At 43.5% G+C, this 21930-nt stretch overlaps 1 protein-coding gene across 1 annotated transcript in view; it reads right to left on the bottom strand.

The window, feature by feature from the left end:
• The window catches only part of LOC137361197 (uncharacterized), a 52018-nt gene that overhangs the window by 11033 nt on the left and 19055 nt on the right, over nt 1-21930 (bottom strand). Inside the window, exons 9-11 of the mRNA XM_068026119.1 lie at nt 21205-21268; nt 18970-18975; nt 18722-18877 (exon numbers count right to left, since the gene is read on the bottom strand). Coding sequence (XP_067882220.1) covers nt 18722-18877; nt 18970-18975; nt 21205-21268 — 226 coding nt within the window. The remainder of the gene's footprint in view (nt 1-18721; nt 18878-18969; nt 18976-21204; nt 21269-21930) is intronic.

Genomic DNA, 21930 nt, shown 5'->3' on the forward strand with positions numbered 1-21930 from the left:
ATCACAAATCTGTTCTCTCTGCTTACCGACCCTTCTCCCAGCAGAAATGAGTTATTCTTATTTACTCTCTTACAAACCATATGATTTTGGGCATTTTGAATATGATATTAATTCCCACATTAACCTTCTCTTCTCTGAGGAGAACAACCCCAGTTTCTCCAGTATCTCCACACAATTGAAGTCCTTCATCCCTGGTACCACACAAGCAAATCTTCTTTAACCTTCTCTGCTCCAAGGAGAACAACATTCTGCTTTTCCAGTCTCTCTACAAAGCTGAAATCTTTTCTCCCTGGTATCAATCACCCCACCACCACTTAATCTTCTCTGCATTACCCTACCAGTTTTCAGAATATATCTTTCTGAAATATTGCGAATTAAATATAATAATTATTACGATAATTTGGTAATAAGTGGGGCAACGAGGGAAATCTGGGAAGCAGGGTCAGACATGCAGCTCTGTTCAGTTTTGTACTGGAGTGTAATGCCATGGGTAAATATACAACTAACTTAATTGACGCACTCAAAACGTTACATTTTTTAAAACTTACCCAACACTGTTAATTTGGGACTGTGGCCAAAATGAACGTTAGCAGTTGCATCCACAATGCTACATTCCTATCAGAAAACTAGGATGGCCTAACAGTTCCCGTAGACTGTCAATACTGTAGCTTGTTCACTGTATTTATTTAGTATATCAAGTGAGCATGTAGTGAAATTGTTAAACTGTTTGGACATTGCCACATATCTCTCACTTTGAAGTCTGATTTTCGATAGTGTTTCAGCATAAATTTAAGTCAATTCCTTATGAACTCAATTTAGTTATTTTCTTGAAGGAAGACTAGGTGAGTTTGCCATTTAGTATCTAATCTTCTACAACCTTGACGAGATCTAGTCTTTGTTTATTACATTCAAGAATTTTTGTTTGACGGTAGCTGGCGCTAAGATAAAACTCAGCCATAATTTAAGTGAATGGTGGAAGATGCTCAAGGGATGAATGGTCCTTTGTGGCTTCTTATGTTTGATTGGAGTCCATTACAAACTCGTTGTCTAGGGTTTGCATCTGTTATAAACTCGACAGTGGCCCTTCCTGAGTTCAGCCTTTAAGATAATCACTACTAGTTGAGCCTTGCCTCTCTGCTTTTACATTGGTGAAGCTTAATGCTTTTACATTGAACACTGGGGGGACAAATCGCTCGGTTTTACATACCCAGAACTGTTAATCTTGTCCCATCGCCAAAGCGGAGAGGTGTGCTGTTTCCAGAACACAGTGTTACAAAGCAGTATTAAAACTGCTGGGTACCAATGATTACATGATACTTCATCGAATGCGCTGACACCTTGGAACAATTATCATTCAACCAATTGCAATGTGTAGATTTTTCTGACCTTTTCTCCACCATTCCATTTGAAAACAGAGAAATTATGGTAAAATTTGATTAGACGTTCTTGGAGCTCTGTGCACAGTTCTGGTCTCCATATCCCTCGGTTAGACCACACTTGGATCACTGTGCACAGTTCTCGTCTTCATACATATTTACCAATCAGGAAAGACTGAATAGCCTTTATGATAGATAAGAGAAGGCTTAGAGGTGACCTGAAAGAGGCGTCTAAGATTATGAAAGGGTGGGAGGGGGGGGGGGTTCCGGAGGGTAGACACAGAGAAGTCTGGTAACGTTGTCTTTGCAAAATTGTGCATCTTGGGATTAAAATTTACTCAAGTTTTCCAGTATGTGGCCAGGTTTGTGAGTTTTGGCAGAATTACGAAGCAATGAATGAACACTTAGAGCGAATTAAATTTGAATATTGAGATCTATTCTTGTTTACCGACCTAGAACGTAATCCCAGAGCCAAAGTAAGAGATCGAGGTCCCAGCTGAACACAATGTCACAGGCCAGTTGTAAAACTACCAGGGCCCTCAGTTAGGCCTGAGCTGGAGTCTCGTGCCCAATTCAGGGCACCACACTTTTGGAAGGATGTCAAGGTCTTGGAGAGCGTGCAGAGAGAGATTTACTGGAATGGTCCTAGAAATGAGGGACTCAGTTATGTGGACAGACTGGAGAAGCTGGGATTGTTCTCCCAGAGAAGGTGAAGGAGGGAGTTAATAGCTGCTTTCAAAGCCACGAAGGGCTTTGTTAGAGTCAGTAGGGGGAGACTGATTCCACTGGCCGGAGATTTCACAACCAGAGAACATAGATTTAAGGCAATTGGCAAAAGATCCAGATGTTTATTGAGGGGCCATTTCTTTACACAACGACTTGTTATGATATGGAATGCATTACCTGAAAGTGTGATAGATACTGATTGCATATTGAACTTCAAAAAAGAATTGGATCATAGTTCAAAAAGGCGAAAATTGCAGGGCTGTATAGAAAGAAAAGGGGTGAGGGAGGCGAATTGGAGAACATTTCCCAACAGCCGACTCTAGTAAGATGGGCCGAGTGGTATTCTTGTGTCCAACATGCATATTTGTCGAATTATTTCCATCAACTGTTTTTTTTAGAAGTCTGTCCCATTATCAACAGTGAGCATTCATTCCAGAAGATCACTGCTTCAGGACGTTAATCATAACAAGCTGAACAAACTCTGTTTAAGAATGGGATTGAATTTTATACGGATGAAGGCAAAGCACAATCTTCTAAAACAAAATCGAAGCGGTCATTTTTATGAATTAGTGTGAGGTTAACAATTTTATGCGGCAACAGCTCAGAATTGTTGACTTAATTTTGGCTGCAAGCCCATAAAGTATGGATTGACAAAAGTATTAGGGTCATGTCTTTACAGCCATGTCTATCCTGGATTCTACTCCACCCAATAACCCTCCTGAGAAAAGAGCCTGAGGAATGTCTCCCAATTCCAAAACAATTCAGCCAATCACAAGAAGGCATTTCCACCATAACATTCTACGTTAGACAACCCAATGCACTTCTCTGTCGGTTTAATGTCACACAGCATTTTCTATATTTTTGAAAGGATAATAAGATTGTCGATGTGCTGGTTGATAATTCGAAAACTGGACAGTAATGGGAAACTACAGAATATGATGATAGACTATCCCTTCTTCTTTCTTTTCTTTCTTTTGGGCCTACTTATCTCGAGAGACAATGGATACGCGCCTGGAGGTGGTCAGTGGTTTGTGAAGCAGCGCCTGGAGTGGCTATAAAAGCCAATTCTGGAGTGACAGGCTCTTCCACAGGTGCTGCAGAGAAATTTGTTTGTCGGGGCTGTTGCACAGTTGGCTCTCCCCTTGCGCCTCTGTCTTTTTTCCTGCCAACTACTAAGTCTCTTCGACTCGCCACAATTTAGCCCTGTCTTTATGGCTGCCCGCCAGCTCTGGCGAACGCTGGCAACTGACTCCCACGACATGTGATCAATGTCACACGATTTCATGTCGCGTTTGCAGACGTCTTTATAGCGGAGACATGGACGGCCTGTGGGTCTGATACCAGTGGCGAACTCGCTGTACAATGTGTCTTTGGGGATCCTGCCATCTTCCATGCGGCTCACATGGCCAAGCCATCTCAAGCGCCGCTGACTCAGTAGTGTGTATCAGCTGGGAGTGTTGGCCGCTTCAAGGACTAGTTAGACAAACAAAGCCTTTAACATTTACATACCCAAAACTGTGAGCTTGGTCCCTTGGCCAAAATATAATGGTTCGGTCTTTCCATAACACAGTGTTACACTCCCATTACAAAACTATTACCCTCCAGACAACCTATTGCACCAGGAGGCGGCCATTCAGCCCCTCTATCCTGCTCCTCTATTCAAAGGCTGATCTGTACCTCACTTCATTTACCAATCTGATCTCGATATCCCTCGATAACCTCCCCAAACAAAGTTATTTCCATCTCAATTTTGTCAGGTCTAATCGCCCTCCAGGATTCACAGCTTTTTGTTGAAGAGGGAGTTCCAGAGATCTTTTACAATCAATTATTATCATGTACTTTTACTACGGATTCCTCTGCGAGAGGTGAAATCAGAGGGTTTTCCATCAAAATATCTGATGTTCGACATCCCAGTACGGCTTTAGTTTCACATAAAAAGCTACAATGAGATTCTTGATATTCCCATTGATAACTAGAATAATGGAGAGTTGTGGGCAATCACAGAATATAACAATAGACCAACAAATGGCTTTATCAAGTTTGACTATCCCAGTGGATAGTGAATGGAACAATTTAACAATAGTGTTACTCTAAAAGAGAAGCAAATTAATCTCTTTTAAAGGCAGGCTGGAGATTGGGTCAAATCATTAACTAAACCCTCTCCACTCCCCATTGGAGGCAACAATTAAACTGTAAAATGAATACAATGGTGTAACCGTTCACCTACCGAAAACTACTAACTTGGTCCCATCGCCAAAAGTATAATCGTAGTTATTTGAGCACAGTGATGCCTGTCAGTGTTAAAACTCCCATCTAGTTAGAAATGCTAAAATGCACCGTCTTCGAAATGATGTACTCAAATTGTAGATTTACATACTATTAATGTGTGATGTAAAGACAGCGGCAATGCACCCTAGATATTGCACAGGAGAACAAAAGGTAAGTTATAGGGCCTGGTGGAGGTTGCAGAGACAGCGAGATTTGTCTGGATTGGAGGATGTTACAGGGATAAGGAGAGTTATAGAGGCTGGAGGCGGTTACAGGGATAGGGAGGTTTGTAGGGGCCGGAGGACGTTACAGGGACAGGGAGGCCTTGGGTTGAGTTGAAAACAAATGTGAAAGATATTTAAACCAAGATATTGCAGGTCCAGCTGCCAATATAAATCGTCGAGGTGATTCTGTGACCGAGAACATGATGTATTTTAGAGCATCTAATTTCGTCTGAGAATCTCAAGGATCCTCATTAACGAAAACAACAAAAGCTTCAGTTCTGTACTCACCTAAAACAATCAATTTTGTCCCGTCACCGAAGTAATACAGAGTATTTCCTGTACACAATGTTACATGACAATAGTATAACTACAGGTCGAAGAGCAATGAAGCTGGTGCACTGATGCAAAACTTCACACAGAATGCACTGGAGATTTGACTCTTTATGTCAAGGGCATTATAATGTTAATTAGAAATTCATTGTGAGGAATAGAAAGGGAAGTTCGTTACTCTGATAGTGGTAATAATGTGGAATGCACTACCACAAGGAATGGGTTGAGATGGATTTTGGAGATGCTTTCAAGGAGTAAATTGGAAAAAGACATGGGAGAGAAAGGAATAGAAGATTAGATGAAGTAAGGGTGAGAGGAGGCTCGTGTGCAGTTTCACCACTGGCTTGCTTACACACTGTAAATTCTATATAATTAAATGTAATTATGATGTTTTATTTCACTCATTCTGGGGGAAGAACGATGACAGCATTTTTTGGAAACAAATAATCCGCCCTCTGAGAAAACGGTTCACAAATCTGCAACTCCCTCCCTGACAGGACTGCGGAAAGACCTACACCCCATTGAGTGCAGGGGCGATGGTTGCAAAGTGATAATGTTACTGTGCTAGTAATGTTCTGGTTCAAATCCCGAGGGTAGCTGGAGGAATTAAACTTCAACTGATAAATGAAAGTCTGGTTTAACTGCAGGAAACTATCGTCAATTGTCAGAAAATCGCGCTGTTGTCAGAGAAGTGACTTCAGACTTCAGTTGACTCGCAACTGCCTTCTGATTCAGCAAACCACCCAGTCCAAGAGCAATTAGGGTTGGCCAACAAATCTTGGCCTTGCCAGCGACGCCCATATCTGATGAAAAAAAATGAGCTAGCAAACCACTCAGAGGGCAATTAGGGATGGGCAATAACTTCTGGTCCACATGCCACGAACGAATTAAAAAAATGTCTTTCCCTGTGCATCTTAGTATTTTCCATGTATTCTGGCTTTTATGCACATTGGAAATGCTGCCTGAAATTTTTTTGTTATTTGTCAATGCAACATTTCAGTTGCAAACTGAAACTCAGAAACAGCGTGAGCTGCAATCATTGTTTTTCAAAGAACGTCCAACTCACCCAACACAGTCAGTTTTGTCCCGTCACCAAAGAAATAGTCGGAGCTTCCAGAACACAGTGTTTCAGCCCTGTTACTAAACTAGACTGGTTCCTGAAAAGTTGCCGAATATTTGAGTGAATAATACAGCTCTTGTTTGTTTGTCCATAGTAAGCTAAATGGGAGAAATTTTCCCTTCTTTAAACACATATCCAGTTCAAGAATCAGTCTTTCTCCTTCTCTCTCTCTCTGTCTCTGTTTATATCTTAAATGCATTGGAAAAATGTCTTTCACCAATGAACCCGGAGCCTTAAACATCTTTCCGACCATTTCAGACAACATGCATTCTCAGAATTGGCCTAACATTCCTGGACTCACCTGTCACAACTAACTTGGTACCGCTTCCGAAGTAATATTGATAGCCAGAACACAGTGAGAGACCCTTGTAACAAAACCTCACAAGGCGAGGTGCAGGTCTTGTCTATATCACACTTGGACCCTGTCCTCGAAAGCGTTTGCAGATCACATCTCCTTAATTTATATATCTCCTAATTTACATTTGTGGCTCACGAGCAAGGTCATAGAATCAGAAATATACATCACTGAAGGGGAGACCATTCGGCCCATAGGACCTCTGCTGGCTTTATGAAAGGTTTTACCATCGTCCTGTATATTTCCCTTCGAGTATCTATCAATTTCTATTTTGAAAGTTTCTACTGAACCAACTTCCACCACCAGTTCAGATATGCCTTCCCGATCCAGTAACTACCTCTGTGGGAGAATGTCTCTTCATCCCGCCACTGGTCCTTTATGTCAATTGCCTCAAAACCTGTGTCCTCTGGTTACCGACCCATCTACCAATGGAGACTGTTTCTGATTATTAATTCTATCCAAAACCTTCACTAATTTGAACACCTCTATTCAATCTCCATTTAACCTTTTCTGTTCTCCAGTCTCTCCAACTATCTGAGGTCCCTCATCTCTGGTACAATTCTGGTGAATAATTTCTGCTCCCAATCTAAGGCCTCGACAACCGTCATAAAGTGTGGTACCCAGGACTGAACACAATACTCCAGCTGGGACCTTACCAGTGATTTGTAAATGTTAATCCTCACTTCCTCACTCAACACCTCGTGAATTCTTAACCAATGATGGTGCGTTCCAGCATCATCAACTGGTCACTTCAAACATCTTGACCCTTTTTTTAACCAAGCTCTCTCTCTATCTCACTCCTCGCATTAAACCGATAGAGTAACATTCGGGACAGGGGTAGGCCATTCAGAGTCTGATTTCCCAGACAGCTATCACTTGTTGATTTCAACACACAATCGGTCATTGTTAAGAAACGGATGTCACCTGAATAGGCAATATGATTAGCGTTATCTTCATATATTAATCTTGTAAATTTCAATCAGACTATACCATATCAGACCGTGCGGAATGATTCTCACTGACGCCACGTTAATCAGTTACCTAAAACCACGAGGTTTGTGCCATCGCCAAATGTATAGTCATTGTTTCCTGACACAATGTTACACAGTTGCAACAAAGCTGGGGAATCTTTAACTCTCTACACGCCGGTTAATTAAGCGCAGTTGCATCGTTTTGTATTGGGTTGCATTTGTTACCCCGCCCTTTCCCTCTTTACCTCTTTTTGTTATTTCTTTTGTCTTTGTCTCGACCTCTCCCATCTTTGTCTCTCTAATTTTCCGTCCCCTTTTCCCTGCATTTTGCTCCCAATCTGTCTCTCTGTAGATAAGGTTTGCCTCCCTAACCTTCCTCCATTTCCACCTCGCCATTGCCCTATGTTTAGTTGTTTTAACTGTTGCTTCGTTACTCTTTGTTTTTTTCTAAAGTTTATGGTCTCTCCCCTTTCTTCAAACTGACGGGGACAAACTGGCCGACAGTTTTAATAATTACTGAGACCACTGATATGTTTCAACAAATATCTCACTCACCCAGGACTGTTAACTAAGTGCCGTCTCCAAAATATGATAGCTGGGTATTTCCTGCACCCACATCATCATGTGACAACACGAAACCATTCCTCAATAGCGCCCTGCCAGTTTTCAGTGTCCATCTCATTAATATTTGATATTGCCCTTTGACTAACATGAGCTGACCATACAACAAAGTACACGCATAAAATAACCGGGTGGGGAGGTGGGGGAGAGGGGGCTTGACCATTAAAGCTAGCAACATTCACAGTACCGTCTATCCATCCATCTGTGAATATGTTAGATGTCCACAGATACAGTGCTTATAATACTGGAAGATTTTACATGGAGTTGTTCATAATTATTAATTAACTTCTACACACAAGTTGGGGACCAGATAGCTCAGGTGCCGAACGTGCCAGTTAGAAAAATGCTTACAGAACGGATTCATTTCTCACCGTGTCTGGGGAAGGCAAGGGGAAGCCTCCTCATAGACACTCCTCCCCATTCATGCTCCTCTCTCCTGCTGGTGAAAAGGAGCAGAGAGCCAGTCCATCAGATGACCACCAGCCTGCACAGACAAGATGAACCCAGCATCCCTAGCTTCATTGAATGAAAGTCTAACTCACCCAATACTGTTAGAGCCGAACGTTCTCCAAAATGCAAAGGCTGGTAGCTCCCGCCTGCACTATACTAAACAACAGTACCAAAACACACCTTTGGATAGACATATACACCGACAGAAAAGTAGCTACGTCGATAGATAAACATAAAGATGGATACACAGACCGATACATTATGGTTGATGGAACAATAGATGTTTATATAGACGGTAACGTACCTAAAACAGTTAACTTGGTACCAGCTCCGAAGTAGTAAATATCAGAAGAGCACAGAGCTAAATCCCTGCATCAAAACCTCTCACCTCTCTCTGATTCATGTCCTGAAGGAGCCTTTCACAACTAGAAAGAACCTCCCGGAGTATTGGCACAAAGGAACATAGAAATGCTGTCGCTGGAGTAGGCCATTCAGCCCATCGAGCTTGTTCCGACATTCAGTGAGGTCATGACTCATCTGTATTGTAACCCCATCAGCCTGTTTGTGTTCCAAACCCTTTTCCTAACAAGGCTCTATCATTCTCAGATTGGGAAGTGACAATTGACCCTGTGGCCTCAGCAGTTTCATAGGGGAGAGAGGCCCAGATTTCCACCACCGTTTGTTCAGTTATGTCCTTTCTGGCATCACCCCTGAACGGCCAAGCTTTAATGTTAAGCTAATGCTCCCCTCCACCCTCACCCTTGTTCTGGGCTCTGACACCCGCGTAAATTGCAGCTCTATCTGCCCTATCGAATCCTCTCATTATCTTAAACACATCAGTTGGATCAATCCTTAATCTCCAATGCTCAACATCTCTAAGCAACCTGCCCCCACAATTTAATTCCGGCATGATTCTGGTAAATGAGGAAAGATCATTCGCAATCTGCCCTGGACTTTCAGCTCACGTTTCCCAGGCCGTTCAATGTGCATTCTACACCCAGTCTCCATTCACAAATTTAAAAAATCCCTTTTGATATTTCTCATCCATTTAAACGCTTCAGGTTAATGGGGAATACATCAAATCATATCGACACTTCAGCACCGAACCAGGCCATTCAGCCCACTACATCCTAGCCGATTAAATGCTACACATTATCCTTCTCACACCCTCTTCATCTCACCCCATCAATAGGTCCTTTTATTCCTTTCTCCCCCATATGTTTATCCAGCTTCCCTCTTAAATACATCTCTGCTATTCGCCTCAGCCCACTCCCTGTGGTAGCGAGGTCCACATTCTCGCCACTCTCTGGTTGAAAAGGCTTCTCCTGAATTCCATATTGGATTTATTAGTAACTGTCTTATATTGATGGTCCCCTGGTTCTGGTCTCCCCAACAAGTAGAATCATCTTGCCTCTGTCATAATTTTAAATACCTCGATCAGGTTATTCCCTTCAGCCTTCTCTTTTCTAGAGAAAACAGCACCAGCCTCTTCATTCTTTCCTGTGGTTATATCCTCTCAGTTTTGGGAGCTCACTTGTAAATATGTTTTGTTTTGCTCTATCCAGAGCCTCTGCTTTTTTAATCATATGCAGTCCATAACGGCATACTGAAGAATTGAATCTGACAGTTTTCGTTCTGTGCCTGTGTCCTCTTGTTCTGTTCTCATTTGCAGCTGCAATTGCTGTTTACACTGTTTATTTTAGAGACCCTACCTTATGTCCCCACTCAAACCCCTTTCCATCCAGTGACGTGAATTCAGCAGTTGTAGGTCTCCCTTTGGCAGCTCAAGAGTCGAAATCAATTCACCAAATTCCCATATTTTCACTCCCTGGACCACCCCACGTGAATTCCCAAATTGAATTAACTTTTCCAGCATCAGGAATGCATTCACTCACCTAAAACCACCAGTTTGGTCCCATCTCCGAAATATGCTTCTCTAGCATTACACAATGGTATGGGGCTGTCGCAAAATCCCCCTCTAGTCTAGATTGTTAAGTCTATTCCATTGAAGTTCTGACTGTTTCAATGGCCCGTAAAGGGTGTTGGAACAGGGGGACAGGAGGTGGCTGTTCAGCCCTTCGAGCCTCTTCCACCATGCAGTTAGATCAGGGTTGTTCTGAATCTTAACTCCATCATCCCACCTTGGTTCTGTAACTGTCAATACTTCTGTTTAACAAAAATCTAACAATCTTGAATTTGAACTTATCAATCGACGCCCAGCCTCAACAGCATATTATTTTGTTGTGGGGGGTGTGGGGAGAGTTCCTGATATCACCCCTGAACGGCTCGAATTTAAATTGTTCTGGACTCCCCCCAACCTGAAGAAGCAGTTTCTCTCTATCGATCCAACACCTCAAGCACCTCGATTATATCAGCCCTTTAATGATCTCGATTCAAGGGACTGTCAGCTTAGTCTGAGTAACCAAGTCCTCATGATTTAACCCCTTTCTGCATCTAATATCTGAACTTACTCCCCGCATATAAACCTAGATGTTGATCTGATAGGAAGAACAGAGTCCCTTACCGAAAACTGTTAACTTGGTCCCGTCGCCGAAGTAAGCTATGTTTCCTGCACAGTGGCCTAAACCCAGTCATGAACTGGCCCGGGAACTGTTACCCTTGCAGCTGAACGGGTCTGTGCCGGGCGGTTTACCGTGGAACACATCACCAAGCGGGTGTCCCGTTGGACTGGTCTTTGCGAACCAGAAGGAAGGGCCAGTGTCGTCCCGGGGAGAGAAACACCGCGCCAAAGTGACAAACGGATGCTTGTGGCAGGAGGGAAATTAGGCGCAATTCTCGGCGGTCATGAGACAGATCTAACCGGCTGCCTAACTCGTTAAACTGTCCGGGGAGGAGGGGGGGGGGGGGCAGTAAGCTTGGAATGCACACAGCTAGACATGAAGGTAGAGAGAACAAAAGACCCCTTTATCTTACCTAACACCGTCAGTTTGGTGCCGGTCCCGAAATTGAGTGGTGCTGTTGTCGCACATCAGCAAATCATGTTACACGAACCCGGTCGAAAACAGTTTGCTAAAAGTGACCTGCTCAGCATTTAGGAAGCACTGGTCAAGACAATCAGGACACACAAAGCAGCTTACAGCCAATGAAGCAGTTTGTTTAGGAAGTGGTCACCACAGGGAGACAGAGCAACTGATATTGGACCAAGGAAGTCCCATCAAACAGCAGTGAAATTAATGAGCAGATCATTGTGATGTTGGTTGAGGGATCAATATTGGTCCCAAGACACCGGGGTGGTGTTTCAGGGGTAAAAGAGTAACCAGTTTTCACACAAATAACACAGTTATTCTCTTTTCCAGAGGAATGCTCTAGGTTATAAAGCTGGACCATTCTGAGGCATCTACAAGATTGAAAGGGCCCAGCTCCCGCCATAATCCAGAGGAGATGTTTATTCGTTTACTCTGTTGCCACTGCTCTTCTGCTGATCTTCCTCGAGGTGTGTAGAGCGAGGTTTTTGTACGGAGGCTGCATTGGATTCTATCACAGTGTCCCCCCTGTCCCCACGGTGATAGACACTCATACAAAAAAGAACGCGAATTTTGCAAGGCCCTGCTTCTTCAAAGACTCCCGAGGGCTTCACTTGGTGAAGTCAGTTTAGATTGAGCTGCTGAAAGTTTTTTAGTCCTTTGGACCATAATTAAAGGCCGTTCATTCCGTCTCAAAACTGTTAGCAGGAACTGGAGGTGGCCATTCCGCCCCTTCTCAGCCTGCTACACAGGTGCAGCAAGAGGCCATTCAGCCCCTCTAGACCTTGTTACACAGGAAGAAGAGGAGGCCCATTCAGCCCCTCTTGAGCTGCTTACACAGTAACAGGCCCATTCATCCACTCAAGCCTCCTTCCTTTCCTCTACTTCCTTCCTTCCTTCCTTCCCTTCCGTCCTTCCGTCCTTCCTCCCTTCCTTCCTTTCATGGTTTTTTTCTTGCTTGCTTTCTCTCTTGCTTTCTCTCTCTCCATTCCATCTCTCTGTTGCACCCCTTCTCCCCTTCCCCCTCCCCCATCCCTTACCCGCTTCATGATCCGCATTCTCTCTTGTACAACGTGCAGGACCTCAGGACATACCGGCCACGGGACCTCAAACAGAAGCCACTTACTCTAGACAGTAAATCGTTCACACTGCTATCTCTTATCTTATCACTCAGAGAGACCCATGTTTGCCAAACTAGTGCAAGTTTCCCAGGTGTCGTGTTGATGTGTGCGGTGCTGTTATCATTCCTGCAGATCTCATTGCACACCAACCCCCATCGCCATGCACCTGACATCAGGGAGAAAGGAATAGAAGTTTAGATGGAGTAGGGTGGGGGTGGGGAGAGGAGGCTCGTGTTCAGTATCACCACTGGCTTGATGACACATTTCTGGGGGGATTCGAGCAATGCTTGAAAATGAATAATCCGCCCTCTGAGAAAATGGGTCAAAAAAGGAACTCCTTCCTTAACAACACTGTGGAAATACCTAAAACACATTGAACGCAGGCGTGACGCCAGCAAAATGATAATGTTGCTGGGCTAGTAATCCTGCAGCCCGGGCTAGTGTTCTGGTTGTGTGAATTCAAATGGCCGCAGATGGGATTTAAATTCAGCTGATTCATAAAAATCTGTCAGGGTGCCATGAAACTGTCGTCGATTGTCATAAAAACCCATCTACCATCTTATATGGGACTGCAAACCTGCAGCATGCAGTTGACTGTTAACTGCCCTCTGAAATTGCAAAGCACTCAGTTCAAGGGCAATTAGGGATGGGCAACAAATGTTGGCCTTGCCATCGGTGCCCACATCCCATGACAAGAATAAAAACATGGCCTAACAAACCACTCAGAAGGCAATTATGGGTGGGCAATAAATGCATCCCAGCACGAATTAACAATGACTTTTCCTGTTCATTTTTGTCTGTATTTTGCTCCCAATCTGTGCCTCTCTGCATATGGTTGCCTCCCTAGCCTTCTTCCACTCTCCACCTCGCCTTTCCTCTATGTTTAATTGTTTTAACCTTTGCTTCTTTACTGTAATGCTTACTGTTTATTTTTCCAAATTTCATGTTCTCTCCCCTTTCTTCAAACGGAAGGGAGCAAACTGCCCAACAGTTTCAGTGCTGATTGAGGCCACTGATATATTTCGACACAGTGGCGCAGTGGTTAGCACCGCAGCCTCACAGCTCCAGGGACCCGGGTTCGATTCCGGGTACTGCCTGTGTGGAGTTTGCAAGTTCTCCCTGTGTCTGCGTGGGTTTTCTCCGGGTGCTCCGGTTTCCTCCCACAAGCCAAAAGACTTGCAGGTTGATAGGTAAATTGGCCATTATAAATTGTCACTAGTATAGGTAGGTGGTAGGGAAATATAGGGACAGGTGGGGATGTTTGGTAGGAATATGGGTTAGTGTAGGATTAGTATAAATGGGTGGTTGATGTTCGGCACAGACTCGGTGGGCCGAAGGGCCTGTTTCAGTGCTGTATCTCTAATCTAATATTCTACTCACCCAGGACCGTTAACTTCGTGGCATCTCCAAAATATGATGGATGGTTACTTCCTGCTCCCACATCACCATGTCACAACATTCCTCAACAGTGTCCTGCTTATTTGCATTGTCCCGATCATTAATATTTGATATGGGCCTTTGAGTGACATAGGCCAAAGTAAACTCATAAACTAACCAGGGTGTTTGGCAATTAAAACTAGCAACATTCCCAATACTGGCTCTGCATCAATGTATGGACCAGTTCGTCAGATGTCCACAGAAACAGCTCTGACAATATTGGAAAATTTTACTTGGAGTTCGTCATAATTATTAAGTAAGTTGTGCATGTAGGATGGGGACCTATTAGTTCAGTTAGCTAGATGGTTCACGTGTGATTCAGAGCAAGGTCAACAGCAGGGGTTCAGTTATCGTCTTGTTCTGACGAAAGTAACGGGAAACCGCCTTACCTACCTTTTTCCCTTGTCATTCTCATCTCTCCTGCTGGAGAAAAGGAGCACAGAGCCATGGACAGAACATCTGCATGACACAGGCAATATGAAACCAGCCATCCTGGCTTAATCGAATAAACATGTAACTCACCCAAAACTGTTAGAGTCCAGCCTTCCCCAAAATGTAGAGTCTGGATGTTCCCGCCTACACTATACTAAACAACAGTACCAAAACACAGCGTTGGGTAGACAGGTACAGTCTCAAACAAGTAATGTATCTATATCTAAACACAAAGATGGATGCACAGATACATTGTGGATCGATCGAACAATGGATATTTGCACATTTATGTAGATGGGATATTACCTAAAACTTAGATCCAGTTCCGATTCAGCAGAGCAAAACCTAGATCCCTGAATAAAACCTCTCAACTCTCTGTGGTTCTATCCCAAGAGAGCCTTTCACAACAATGGAGAACCGACAAGTACAGGAATATTGGCTGACAGCAGCACGAGAGCATAAATTGACCGTTCAGCCCTTCGAGTAGGATCCGACATGCAAAAAGATCATGTATCTTCGTATCGTCAAGGTGGATGGAAAGAAAGGTGCAGAGCTGAGTGGTTAAGTGCACAGCTCTCAATGGTGGATTGATGGAAATCGGACAGTCCAGAATTTCAGGATCACAAAGATCTCGGAGAGTTGTAGAGGCTGGAGGAGGTTACAGAGATAGGAAGGGTTGTCGGGGCTGGAGGAGGTTACAGAGATAGGGAGGGATGTAGGGGCATGGAGGAGGTTATAGACATAGGGAGGGTTGTCGGGACTGGAGGTGGTTACAGACATAGAGAGGGTTGTAAGGGACTGGAGGAGGTTACAGGGATAGGGAGGGTTGTAGGGTGCTGGAGGAGGTTGAGGCGCTTTTAAAAAACTCCTTCATGGGATGTGGGCGTCGATGACAAGGCCAGCATTTGTTACCCATCCCTAGTTGCCCTTGACAACTGCGTGGCTATTTCAGAAAGCAGTTACGAGTAAAGCAAAATAGTTAATAGGTAGAATGAGGTAGAAGTCTTGTTTCAGCTATACAAAGCCCTGGTTACACCACATCTGGAGTTCCTCTGAGCATTTATGGGCACCAGACATTAGGAAGGATATGCTGGTCTTGGGGGAAGTGTAATGTAGATTAAACAGACTGATACCTGGACGCCAAGGGTTAAATTGCAAGGAAAGATTCGACATTTCCTATTCTTTGGAAAAGAGAAGGTTAAAGGGTGGTTTGAGCAAAGTTTTCAAGATATTAAGGGGAATGCATGATGTAGATGGAGAGAAACGATCTCCATTGGTTGTGCAGTCTAGATCTCCGGGACAGAGTTTAAGAATTAGAGCCAGAACTTTTCAGGCATGAAATTAGAAAACATCTTTTCACATAAAGGATGGTAGAAGTTTGGAACTCTCTTCTGCTGGAACAATTGTCAATTTTAAATCTCAAATTGATAGATTTTTGTTAACCATAGCTATTAAGGGATTATGGGGCAATGGGGGTAGATGGAGTTAGGTCACTGATCAGTCATGATCGCATTGATTGGCAGAACAGACTCGAGGGGCCGAATGGACTACTCCTGCTCCTGTGTACCGATGATCCTATGTTCCTGTAACTTCTATTTAAACATAGAGTCAGCATTCTGCTTCAGTTAGAGTGTCCCAAATTCTGACAACTCTGAGTGAAAAGGAATCTAGTAATTGTCCTTGTAGATCTTTTGTCAATGATTTTAAATATCTGACCTTTGTTTATTGACCCATCCACCAGTAGAAATAATTTCCCCTTCAAGTAATTGTCCAGTCCCCCTTTTGAAAGTTACTATTGAGTCTGTTTGCACCACCCTTTCAGGCAGCGCATTCCAGATAACAACACACCGCATAATTGTTTTATTCTTCATATCACCCCTGTTTATTTTGTCAATTACCTTAACTCTGTGCCCTTTGTTTACCAACGCTTCGAGCATTGGAAATTGTTTCTGAGCATGTACTGTGTCCAAAGCCTTCATTGCTTTGGACACCTCTGTCAAATCCCCCCTAAACTTTCTCTGCTCTAGTCTCTAGACGCAACTGAAGACCCTCATCGCTGGAACCAGTCGAATAAATCATTCGTGCAACCACTCTAAGGCCTTGACATCCATCCTAACATGTGACACCCACAATTCTCCAGCTGGGACCTAACCAGCGATTCATCGAGGTTCAGCTTAACTCCCTTGCTCAACTCCTCGTCAATCCTTCTTTAACGAAGGTACTTTCCAGCTTCCTCAACTCTTTATTCTAAATTTCTTGATTGTCACGTATTTGTCCCTGTACCTCACTCCTATCATCAACTCGCATTACGCCGATTTAGCTACATTAGGGACTGGATTAGGCCATTCAACCTCTGATATCCAAGGTACTTATCACATGTCGATTTCCACATGCACAATACGTCTCTAGTTTGTTTCAGGAAATATTCCATATGGGGCTCGGAAGTAATGCATGAAGCCGGAACACAAATACAAGGTGTATGTTTATATATAAGGTCCTCAGATCCACAACTAGGTTTGAATAATTTTAAATTTCAACTAGACATCCCTCTGATTCCACTTTCCTTTAAAGAGCTAATTCGATTCTATCTCACTTACCTAAAACCATGAGTTTTGAATTACCCCCAAAAGTATAACCATCGTTGCCTGACGCAATGTTACACTTTTGTATCAGAACTCACGTTTCTTCAACTCGATACACAATAGTTAATGAACATAGTTGGAACATTTTGCCTTGTGTTATATTCATTATTCCACCCTATTGCTCTTTATCTTATATTCTGTTACAATTGATCTCCTTGTCTCTGTCTCTTTTTCACTGTTTTAAATCTAATTTCCCATCTCCCTCCAGTTTTGTCTGCTGTTTGCTCTCCATCTGGAGTTAAGAAGAATGGGAGATGATCTTCTGGGAAATTCTAAGATTCTGAGGGCGCTTGACAGGGTAAAGGCTGAGAGAATGTTCCCATGTAGAATTAAAGGGCACAGTTTCAGAATGAGGGGTCGCTCATTTAGGACGGAGTGGAGAAGGAATGTCTTCCATCAGGGAGTCGTGAATCTTTGGAATTCCCTCCTCCAGAGCGCTGTGGAGACTGAGCCCGTGAATGCATTCAAACTGAGATAGAGAGCGGAGCCAAGGATTATGGAGAACAGGTAGGAAAGAGGGATCGAGGCCAACATCAGATCAGCCATGATCTCTGGTTGCAAATTCCTCTCTCACCAGCCCTCCTCCAATCTCCTACATTTAGCTATTTACATTCTTGCTTCTTCAATGCAATGCTTACTCTTTTGCCTGTTTTCACATTCTCTCGCCTTTCTTTAAATTGAAGAGAGTAAACTAGTCGACGTTTTCAATGCTAGTAAGAGACGTATTTTGACTAACATCTCACTTACCCTGGACAGTTAATTTAGTGCCATCTCCAAAATACATAGGTTGAATACTCCCTGCTCCCACATCATCACCTCACATCACAAAACATTCCCCAACTCTCTTCTGGAAGAAAAGAAACTCACTGGGCCATTCCTTAATATTTGATAGTGGCCTCTGGTTAACGCAAGCTAACTGTAAGTTAATGTAAACTCGTGGACTAACCAGGCAGTTTGCAGTTATAACTAACAGAATTCCCAAGACTGTCTGCCCCGTCTATATGTGGACCCGTTCATCAGTTATCCACCGTGGCAATCCTGACAATAGGAGATTTTCTCTAAGTCCCTCACAATTATTCATTCAATCCTTCTTGCAAGATGTTTACAGGTGACCCTTGCTTCACTGAAAACAAAGAAACTGAACTCACCCAAAATCGTCAACGTGGACACGTCCCCAAAATGTAGCAGGTTGGTATACCCGCCCGCACTGCACTAAACAACAATACCAAAATACAACGATGGGTAGACAGATGTCTAGACAAACAAATAGATAGATAGGTGGACAAACAGACAGACAGATGGATCCACAGTCCAACAAATAGATAGGTACATTGATAGATAGATAGATAAATAGATAGACTTACAGATGAAAAGATGTATTTACATAGATAAATATATACATGTGCAAACATAATCTTACCTAAAACAGTGAGTTTAGTCCCAGCTCCGAAATAATAAATGTCACCAGAGCACAATGATAAACTCATGTATTAAAACATCACCTGTCTTTGAGCCCTTTCCCGAAGTAGCCCCTCATAATAAGGGAGAACCGACAAGTATAAGGAAAATTTGTCCATAGGAACATAGCAACTGGGGAACAGGAGTTGACCATTCAGCCCTTCGTGCTTATTCCGACATTTAATTAGATTATAAATTATTTGTACCATAACCCCATCGACCTGCCTTCTTGGTTCCATAACCATTAGCATCTTTGCCGATCAAAAAATAATCAACCACACATTTGAAATTTTCAGTTGACCCCTCAGCTTTCTGTGGGAGAGATTTCTGGATTCCACGGGGCATTTTGGAAACAAGTCCTTCTTGACATCACTCCTGAATGGTCTAGCTATCAGTGTATGATTTTGCTCTCTTGTTCTGGACCCATCACACCAGAGGAAATATCAGATCCTACCATTATCTTAAACACATCAATTGGATCACCCCTGAATCTCAAATTCTCAATTTACTGCAATCCTACTTTAAACAACACATCGTCATAAATTAAACTCTTTCAATTCCGTTATTATCCTGGGTGAATGAGGAAAGGTCATGGGGCCCTTGACACCTCATTGTCCACTGGATATGGGTAGCCCACCAGTTCGATTAGTAACTTGAAAATACTGGGTCTCAAAACGGTTTCATTCATTGCCGCTCGAGGTTAAGAGGGAATAGATAGAATTATACAGAATTTACAACACACAAACAGGCCATTCAGCCCATCTGCTCCATGCCAGTGTTTACACTCCACTTGAGATTCCTCTCATCCCCTTCGTTCAATTCAATTTTTTTTTATCCAATCTACTTTTTTAAACCCACTCCTTGTAGTATTGAGTTCCACATTCGCACCACTGTCTGGGTAAAGAAATTTCTCCTGAATTCCCTATTGAATTTATTACTGACTGTCTGACATTTATGCTCTCCCCGTTCTGGTCTCCCCACAAGTGGAAAAAACTTCGGTGTGTCTACCCGATCGAAACCCCTTTCAAAATCGTACAGACCTCTACCAGGTCACCCCTCAAACTTCACTGCTCTCGAGAACGGAGTCCCAGTCTGTCCGACCTTCCCCAATAGTTATAACAGTTTGGGCAGCACAGCTGTTAATCTGTATTGACTTACCTTATCCAGAGCCTCTACATCATTTCTTTTATAATATGCAGACCAGAACTGCATACTGAACGATGCAATCTGACATTTTTCGTTCTATGTCTGTGTCCTCTTGTTCTTCTCTTACAAGCGCAATCATTCTATTTGTATCTACATTGCTGTTTGTTCTGTTTATTTTAGAGACCCTCCCTTATGTATCCACTCAAACCCCTTCCCTACAGTGAAACGAATTCGGCAGTTGTAGGTCTCCATTTGTAAGCTGAAGAATTGTAATTAATTCACCAAATTTCTATATTTTCACCCCCTCGACCACCTCACGTGAATTCCCAAATTGAATCAACTTTTCCAGTATTAGGAATGCATTCACTCACCTAAAACCACCAGTTTGGTCCCATCTCCAAAATATGCTTCGGTATTGGAGCACACTGGTATGGGGCTGTCACAAAATCCCCTTCAATCCCCTTAGATTGTTAAGTCTGTTCCATTGAAGTTCCTATTATGTAAATGACCGTAAAGGTCGTAGGAACATGGGGACAGGAGGTGGCCATTCAGCCCTTCGAGCCTGTTCCACCATTCAGTTAGTTCAGGGTTGATCTGACTCTTAACTCCATCATCCCTCCTTGGTTCTGCAACCCTCAATACTTTTGTTTTACACAGGTCGATCAATCTTGGATTTGAATTTATCAATTGACCCCCAGTCTCAACTGATTGTTTTGGGGAGGGAAGGAGGGGGGAGAGAGTTCCTGATTTCCACTACCCTTTGTGTGAAGAAGTGCTTCCTGATATCACCCCTGAAAGGTGATAATTTAAATTGTTCTGGACACCCCCCAACCTGAGAAAGCAGCTTCTCTCTCTATCTATCCAACACCTCAAACCCCTCCATTATATCAGCCCTTAATGTTCTATATTCGAGGGACTGTCAGCTTAGTCTGAGTAACCAGTCCTCATGAGTTAACCCTTTAATGTATCTAATATCTGAACATTACTCCTGGTGATTTTTAAACTAGATATAGATTCTGATCGATAGGAGGAACAGAAATACAGAGTCACCTTACCCAACACTGTCAACTTGGTCCCATCGCCGAAGTAAGCTATGTCTTTTGCACGATGCTCCAAACTCAGTCATGAACAGACCCGGGAGATGTTCCCCTTGTAACTGAACGAGACAGGGCGGGGTGGTTCACAGGCCAGGGTCATATTGGACTGGTCTTTGCAAACCAGAAAGAAGGGCCAGCGTCGTCCACACAAATGTAATCACATTTCCACACAAATGACACACAGTTCTTCTCTTTTCCTCAGGATTGTTCTAGGTTTTCAGGCTGGACCACTCTGAGACATCTTTAAGATGAAAAGGGCCCAGTTCCCGTTATAATCCAGGGCCATGTTGACTCGTTTACTCTGTTGTCACTGCTCTTCTGCTGATCCTCCACCAGGTGTGTAGAGCGAGGTTTTTGTACGGAGGTTGCATTGGATTTTATCACCGTGTCCCTGCTGTTCCCACAGTGATAGACACTCACACAAAAAATAGGAACGCAAAACTTACATGTCGCCGCCACTTGAAGTGCTCCCGAGGTCTTCACCTGGTGACGGCAGTTGAGACTGAGGTGCTGAAATTTAGTTAGACCTTTGGAGCACAATTAGAGGACATTCAGCCCCTCTCCAGTCTATTAAACAGGAACAGGAGGAGAACATTCAGCCCCTCTCCAGTCTGTTACACAAGAACAAGAGAAGGCCAATTCAAACCCCTCTCCAGTCTGTTACACAGGAACAGGAGGAAGACATTCAGCCCCTCGCCAGTCTGTTACACAGGAACACGAGGAGGACATTCAGCCCCTCACCAGTCTGTTACACAGGAACAGGAGGAGGACATTCAGCCCCTCTCCTGTCTGCTTCACAGGAACAGCTGGAGGACATTCAGCCTCTCTCCAGTCTGTTACACAGGAACAGGAGGAGGACATTCAGCCCCTCTCCAGCCTGTTACACAGGAACAGCTGGAGGACATTCAGCCCCTCTCCAGTCTGTTACACAGGAACAGGAGGAGGACATTCAGCCCCTCTCCAGTCTGTTACTCAGGAACAGGAGGAGGACATTCAGCCCCTCGCCAGTCTGTTACACAGCAACAGGAGGAGGACATTCAGCCCCTCTCCAGTCTATTACACAGGAACAGGAGGAGGACATTCAGCCGCTCTCCAGTCTGTTACACAGGAACAGGATGAAGACATTCAGCACCTCGCCAGTCTGTTACACAGGAACACGAGGAGGACATTCA

The sequence above is a fragment of the Heterodontus francisci genome, unplaced genomic scaffold (genome assembly GCF_036365525.1).
Source record: "Heterodontus francisci isolate sHetFra1 unplaced genomic scaffold, sHetFra1.hap1 HAP1_SCAFFOLD_349, whole genome shotgun sequence".
In the NCBI taxonomy this organism is placed as follows: Eukaryota; Metazoa; Chordata; class Chondrichthyes; order Heterodontiformes; family Heterodontidae; genus Heterodontus; species Heterodontus francisci.